Genomic DNA, 7,865 nt, shown 5'->3' with positions numbered 1-7,865 from the left:
AAGAAAAATGCCAAAAAAGTGAAAAATACAAAAATTCTCAAATACAAAAACACATCCACATCAATCACACATATACTTGAAATAACTATATACATAAATTTATAGAAATAAGTAATTATAAATTGATGAAATGATGAAATGCAATAACTAAGACCCTATTTTTGCTTTGACACAGCTGCAGCCATCACAGGGTTAAAATGTTCTGGTCAAGTTTGGTATTGGTCGATTTGTCGTCTTATTGGCTAAACAGGTAGGCTGGTTACATCTAGTTTTAACTGGAAGGAATGGATGATAATCTTTCCCACGTTGGTCCTCCCTGAACTCTGCGACATGATTGGCTTTGGCTAGGGCCATCTCGTGTTATATGACGAGCATTGGAATGTGCTGACCCCAGACAGCCGGTGTGCTCAGTAACAGTGTAGCAGCCCCGGGAGAGAAGAGAGAAGCGATCAAAACCCAAAAATGATAAACTTTTTAGCTTTCTTTCCGTTGAAACTTGGCCAGAAACTACAAGTTTGTGAGAGGACCAGCTCGTTTTGGATAAACTAACTTGGATATTCTAATTCCTTGGATTGTTTGATTAAAAAATATTTTTGGCGATCTTTCACCGCTGTGAATAAAGACACGAGGAAAAAGGTATGAATGCACACTCAACTTTAGACACTAGTGGCGCAGTATTTTTCTGTATTTCTTTATTTCATAACAGGATTATAACTGCTATAAGTCATCTTATGCTTTGCGTGTGGGCTTAATGAAGATTTAATGCTTGCAACTTAGGAAAACGTATGAGTGGAGAAAACTTCGGTCCCGTCACCGGGACGGTGTCAGCCATGAGGAAACCCCGTTCTTATGGAGGGGGTGTCACGAACCCCCTTTTTCTGCCTGCTGTTGGCTCCTCTGGGTTTGCCGGCTGAGCTGGCAGTTTGGGAGGGTTTGTTAGTTGATTCGTGGACACCTGGGTAGGCATCAACCAAGACTATATATACAAGTCATGTCTGATTGTTTTTTCTCTGACTTCTCCTTCTGCTGGGCTCCACACCTCCTGGTTTGGGTTTGTTTAATCTCTTTTGTTGCAGCTGTCATTCATCCACACATCTTTCACTGTATCCTTCACAAATTCTTGACCTGTATGGAGATTTAATTCCTTATAACTAGCCTATCCAAGACAACAATTAGCCTGCCATAGGCTACTGATCAGGAAACATCAGAATATAATAGACTGTTGTCACTATTCAATCGCGTTAAATTTCTTTCATACCCATACTGTCTAGATGAAGACAAAATATCTCTCTTTATTAAACCACAGGCTCTTCGTGGTGTCAAAACAGTTCTAAGGCTTTGTTTATGAAACTGGAACACAGGTACAAGCAAAACAACAAAAACTAGAATAATGTCAAAAATCCAAGACAGAATGAACTAAGCACGGGTAATGCAGGACATAGGAACTTGTAAAGCTACAACAATGATACAGTTCATGCCTAGGGGAGAGCCGGGACAATTGAAACGCGGGACGGATGAAACATTCTAGTTTTCTCCAAGTGTAATGATGATAGACAGACTTTCTTAGGTCTGAACATAGAGCATGTTACCCTCCTCCTTTCAGCCAAATATCTCCCTGTTATTTCCTTTTATCACGGAGTTACAGCCGAGTTTTGTTGGTTAAAAGTAAACTTCATTAGCGGTCACATTTTTTCGGTTCCTGTTTTTCATTTAAAGGTTTGACTGCATATATATATATATATATATATATATATATATATAATATATATATATATAATATATATATACATATATACATACATATATATATATGGGTATGTTAATGATATTGTTTTGTAGGTGGCCGGAATTGCATCAGACATGAAGGCGTTGAGTATGTTCCCTGGTTGCAGGGATTGTTGTGCCGGCCTGAATTGCAGAGAGTAATTTTGCCTTTTCTAATTGTAATTTGCCATCGGCCTTTGGCCAAGATTTAATTGTCCACTGGCTTCTGGCCGAGATTTAATTTGCACTGGCTTCTTTATTTTGCCACCTGGCTTTGGCACAGATTTATTTTCGGTTAACTGAAATGACTACACTTTTATTACATTTCTTTTTGTGTCACTGTACAGATTTTTGGCTGTCTATGAGGTATGTATGTTCATTTCTTGTCTTTCAATCACCAAGTTCTTTTCAAGTTTTGGGGGATATGTCTGGGTTTCCCTAACCCTTGAAAACATATTTTATACGATGGTGTCTAATCTCCAAAGACTTTGTACATAACATATTGTTGTACATTTTATATTGTTCACATATAACTTACTAATAAAGTTTTGCATATCTGCAACAGTCTCTCCTGATTGAATTGCAATTAATAATGAGGCAAGATAATTAAGTAACACTTTTATGGAAAAGAAATGATGACTGACAATGTAGTTATACTAATTACAGGTCCATAATAAGGTCAGGGCGTCATAGAATTTAAGTGATATACTGTAAATAACAGGGATAACACTTCAAGGACTGTTTCTCTGAGCCTGGAGCTCCGGAGCGCCTGAAGGGACTGTGCTTTCACTGTTCCTGTTCACCCTGTACACTTCAGACTTCAGCTACAACTCTGAGTCATGTCACATGCAGAAGTTTTCAGATGACACAGCAATTGTGGGGTGTATCAGGGATAGACAGGAGTACTAGTGCAGGAACCTGGTGGATGACTTTGTACAATGTTGCAGGCTCAACCATCTGCAGCTGAACAAAGGAAAGACCAAGGAGTTGGTGGAGGATTTAAGGAGATCTAAACCACACATGACACCAGTCTCCATTGAAGGGGTCAATGTGGTCAGCACACATAAGTACCTGGGGGTACACATGGACAATAAACTGGACTGGTCAGCCAACACAAATGCGCTGTGTCACAAAGGGCAGAGTTGGCTCCACTTCCTGAGGGGGCTGTGGTCATTCAATGTCTGCAGTAAGTTCTTCCGGATATTTTACCAGTCAGTCATTGCCAGCATCTTGTTTTATGCTGTGGTGTGTTGGGGAGGCAGCATTAAGAAGAGAGACGCTGGTAAAGAAAGCTGGCTCTGTTGTTGGCATTGAGCTGGAGTCTCTCACAGCAACTGCAGAAAAACTAACAATGAGTAGGATGCTGGCAATCAAGAACAATGACAGCAACCCACTACACAGCACGTTCCTTAAACAGAGGAGCATGTTCAATGGCAGACTTCTGTCACTGTCATGCTCAACAGACAGGTTAAGGAGGTCCTCTGTTTCCAGGGCCATCCAGCTCTTCAATACCACACAAAGGGGAGGGGAGAAATTGACTTTTCAGCATAAGCCTGTCTCTCTCAGCCCCTACCATCATATCACTTGTCTGCTGTACAACTATAGACTACATTAGCCCTCCTGCACAATCTGGACTGTGGTCATAACATCTACATCTTACATCTTATAACTTATTCCCTGTTACATTTTGTTCATATTCTTATTCAATCAGTCAGTTTATAGGTTATTATGTTTATATTTCATAGTCCTAGTTAATATTTAAACATGATCTACTGCACTTTTCAATCCCTGCACTGTTCAGTTTTTCACTTTTGCACTATCACCATTGCACACAGTCACCTTATCATGGTCATTGCATTTCTGTGAGTGATTTTTATTTTTATTCTTATGTATGTGTGATATATGTGTGTATATGTGTTTGTTGTGTCATGGTTGTCTTGCTACTGGATGCCTAAAATTTCCTTTCGGTATGAATAAAGTATCTATCTATCTATCTATCTATCTATCTATCTATCTATCTATCTATCTATCTATCTATCTATCTATCTATCTATCGATCTATCTATCTATCTGTCACAATCAGCTATAAATTCTCAGCAATGGTCTGCTATACAACAATGACATACTGTAGAATGTTGTAACTCACCAATCAGAATTGAGTATTCAACAAAGCTGTGTACAAAATGTAGTTAGCAGTGGACTGAAATGGAGTGTAGCACAATTTACCGTCAAACATCACCTATGAAGGCTAAATCAAAAACTGCACAAGCGGAAATGTTCCAGCAGCAACGGGATCAAAATTGGGGAGAAATTAACATCTGCAGCCAAGATGACAGGTTTCTCTGACATTAGCATGTAGGGAATGTAGTAGTATATGTGATCTAAACACTGCTGTAGCGTGTCTGGAGCAGATGACCATATATATAGAAAACGTGTAAAAAAAAATGTCATTGTCATTTACCTCATTATTTGACCATGTTTAATATAAACATCTGACATTGCAACATTATATATTTGACAGAAATTACAAAAAAAAGCCTTATACAGTAGGTCACATTTAACATTAAAAAACTCTGACATTAGGGATATTACTTCCGACCAGAGTGTTTTAACAGCTGGATAATCCCAAAGCAGATGGAATAATGAATTTTGTTTGCCACAAATGTGCCAGCATCAATCTTGATGGTGTTTGTCATCCATCTGTCTGACTGATGTAGACTTATCACTCTAGGTCTAAGTCAAAACCCTTCTTGTCTTTTCATGCAGCTTTTTATATTTCACAATGTGACCATCACAGTCCCGGAGAACTTCACCCAGTGCACCACCCATGGAAGCTTTGTCCAGCACTGGCAGGAGACCCTCTACAACATGTTCACCTTTGTGTGCCTCTTTCTCCTGCCTTTGGTCATCATGATCTTCTGTTACACACGAATCCTCATTGAGATATCCAGCCGCAGTAACTGTAAGTCTCAAGTTTTCTTCAAATCTGCAGTCTAAACAGTGGTGGTACTAGACCATTTCAAATAAGGGTGGGGGCCACATTAAATTTTAGGGATACCAAATGTATGATTTTTTTTTGGGGGGGGGTTAGTGGATCTTTAGGGGGAGATAGCAAGTCAAGAATAGATGCCACATAGAAGTGTTATACAGCATCTAAAAGCTGGGAACCAGAAGATGAATTGGCGTGCTGTCAATAGCAAGAAAAACTAAAGCAATCGGTGCTGCCTACACCAAGTTATCCTCATGGTAGCGTGAGCACCTAGAAGGCTTAAACAGGGCAAGTTTTAAATGTGTTTTTAGCCTCTTAGCATGTTTAAAATGTCCTTAAAAGTGCCTACCCATGTAAAGTGATTCCCTCTGAGGGAACACAGCGAATCTGACTGCAGTAGATGTTAAATGAAAGTTGTGCTAATTCAGCTGTGTTTAGGGACTGTCTACAAACTACACAGAAAAGAGATAAAACTAAAATATGTAGGCTATCAATGTAATGATTAAATAAGAGAGTGTCTCCAAACTTACCTCAATTATAACTTGTCTCTTGCTAGTTGTATTACAGCCCTAACTTTAAAAAAATAAGCATATGCTTTTTTTTGAAAATATGTTTATATCTCTTTTTAGTGTTGTAGTTACTTGACGGTCCCAAAGCACTCCATGCAGTATCAACACAGGAACTAAACAGAGTTGAATTACCACAACTTTCATGCATTTCTTTCACATCTACTGCAGGCAGATTTCCTGTGTTTACTCGGAAGGAATCACTGCACATGGGTAGCCACTTTTAATGACATTTTGAACATGTTTTGAGGCTAAAAACATATTTAAAACTTGCCTTGGTGAAGCCTGTTGGGTGCTAAAGTTAGCAAGAGGATAACACAATGAAGGCAGCACCGATAGTTTTTTGTTTTTCTCTCCACTGAAAGCACTCCAAATTTGCAGACAACAGAGCTACATGTTGAAATTGACCGGAATTCTCCTTTAAGACACCAAGACCTTGAGGAACACAATTGAAAAACCCTTGCTGTGATTTGGTATCAGAAACCTTTGACATTTGGAGATTTCTGTAAGGATTTAATTTTTCTGTGATTGGACTACTTCCCTTCTGTTCTGGAAACTGCTCAGAAAAAATGGAAATTGAGTCTGAGACCCAAGGAACTGTGCGTGACAAAGATGGTGTTTTCTTCTCTTCCAGTGCTGTCGAGAGATGTTCATCTACGCCGCTCCCACAACAACATCCCTAAAGCTCGGATGAGGACTCTTAAGATGAGCATCGTCATTGTGATGTCATTCATTGTTTGCTGGACCCCATACTACCTGCTAGGCCTGTGGTACTGGTTGTTTCCTGAAAAAATGGAGGAGACGGTCTCTCATTCACTGACACATATGCTTTTTATCTTTGGCCTCTTCAGCGCTTGTCTAGACCCCATCACCTATGGTCTCTTCACCATTCATCTTCACCAGGGTCTTAAGAGTTTCTGTCCGACTTCAAGCACACAGACTGAATTAGAAAACACAACTTTCCTTTTACATATGTCTCGTCGGTTATCCCACAGGCGGATTGCATCAAGTGACCACCATACAGACACTAAGGAAGGAAACGACAACAACAGCTCAAAAAGTGGCTCAAGGGCAATCATGCCAGTAAGCGAGATGTAACGGCCGCCTTGGCCAGGACCTCTGGACATGGGGCGTACTCTCCACCAGGTGAGCCACCGAGGCGTCCCCTATTTTTTTAATTTTAAGGGAACTTTTGATTTACCTGAGAAGGATCTTTTAGATCCAAAGGTTGTCTTGAAAAGAGAAAAAGAGAAAAAAAACTATTTGTTTGGAGCCTAACAGTGTGCAGACCTCCGTTGTGGCCAGCAGTTAAAGGAATATGCCACCGTTAGTTGAAATAGAGCTTATCACGGTCTCCCCTAGCTGTAGATAGGTGGGCCAACGCATTTTTTGTCTCAGTGTATGCATTGTTTTAGTCTGGTTAGATTAGCGTAGTGAATGGAAACCTGTGTTGCCAGTTAGCATGTTATGGGTCAAAGTGTGCCAACAAAAAAACAACAACAACCTAATTACTTGTTGTGACCTGGGTACAAACCCACAAATGCAGATTACAATAACACTGCAGATTAAGACTAGACGATTTCCTAGGCAGATATTGATTTGGGACTATATTGGGTGGAAGCATAGCCAAAGCACTGCTACATGGCGCAGAGATGTCACAATCATAAATGGACAAAAATGACTTGCACCCGTTTGTTCTAGCACCACTCTTTATAACAGTAGGTTTAAAAAGAAAAAACTTTGAATCACACGCACGCACACACGCACACACACACACACACACCAGAGATGGGAAGTAACGAAGTACAAACACTTTGTTACAAATACTTGAGAAAGTCGTATAACTTATGTTGTTGGTTCATTTAAGCCTGTTGTTGTATTGGTCTAGCTCTGGCACATTTAGAGTAAGTTAGCTAGTGATGTTGTTTGTGTTCTTCACCTGTTAGGTAGATTGCCCCTGGCTGTTTATTTGATATAATGGTGATTGTTGAACGCCCTTGCTCACGTTTGTATTTTAGGTGCAATATTTACATGCCACAGTTACACTGCATTAAGATAATGTAATTTATAATATTTTAATTTTTTGCTAGCATATATATACAATTCCAATGCATTGTATATGGTAGCCTTTACAATGTTATTTATTTCTTTGCGAAACCACACACACACACACACACGCACACACGCACACACACACACACGCACACACACACACACACACACACACACACACACACACACACACACACACACACACACACACACAGTCACAGCAGAGCTACCCGCGCCCATGTTTGTACTGTTGCTTGATTGTAATAAAGCATCAAAAGAGAGAAGTTGTCTCCGTCCGTGTTGTAACAGACACACCTGGGGCAAAGTTGGAACCAGAATCAGCTTTAAATACAGTCCTAATCTAGTCCTCACTAACAAGTTTCAAACAATTAAACTGGAGTTACTGTAATTATTGTTCACATCATCAATACCAAATTCAATCTAATAAGATGAGAATATACACAGAATTCTCACAGAATCACAATTGAATTGCT

At 39.7% G+C, this 7,865-nt stretch overlaps 1 protein-coding gene across 2 annotated transcripts; it reads left to right on the top strand.

Annotated features, from left to right (window-relative positions):
* Positions 1–427: 427 nt before the first annotated feature.
* On the top strand, positions 428–7,520 carry LOC116694472 (putative gonadotropin-releasing hormone II receptor). Of its 2 annotated transcripts, XM_032524189.1 has the most exons (3): positions 428–636; positions 4,531–4,726; positions 5,954–7,520. In XM_032524189.1, exons 2-3 carry the CDS (start codon positions 4,633–4,635, stop codon positions 6,415–6,417), a joined length of 558 nt encoding a protein of 185 aa, XP_032380080.1. In that variant the 5' UTR covers positions 428–636; positions 4,531–4,632; the 3' UTR covers positions 6,418–7,520. The 2 variants fall into 2 exon arrangements, with proteins under 2 accessions (XP_032380080.1, XP_032380079.1); XM_032524188.1 differs by lacking the exon at positions 428–636 and having other exon boundaries at positions 3,978–4,726.
* The last annotated feature ends 345 nt before the right edge of the window (positions 7,521–7,865 follow it).

This window comes from Etheostoma spectabile, chromosome 8 (assembly GCF_008692095.1).
Source record: "Etheostoma spectabile isolate EspeVRDwgs_2016 chromosome 8, UIUC_Espe_1.0, whole genome shotgun sequence".
NCBI classification, from domain to species: domain Eukaryota; kingdom Metazoa; phylum Chordata; class Actinopteri; order Perciformes; family Percidae; genus Etheostoma; species Etheostoma spectabile.
Note: the sequence above shows the minus strand (reverse complement) of the source record. Positions and strands in the feature narration are given on the sequence as shown.

Excerpts from the sequence above, each read along its gene's own strand:
- LOC116694472 (XM_032524188.1), top strand. The coding sequence starts at position 4,525 with ATGCAGCTTTTTATATTTCACAATGTGACCATCACAGTCCCGGAGAAC. Across the intron at positions 4,727-5,953 it reads GATATCCAGCCGCAGTAACT|TGCTGTCGAGAGATGTTCAT; the intron begins GTAAGTCTCAAG and ends CTTCTCTTCCAG.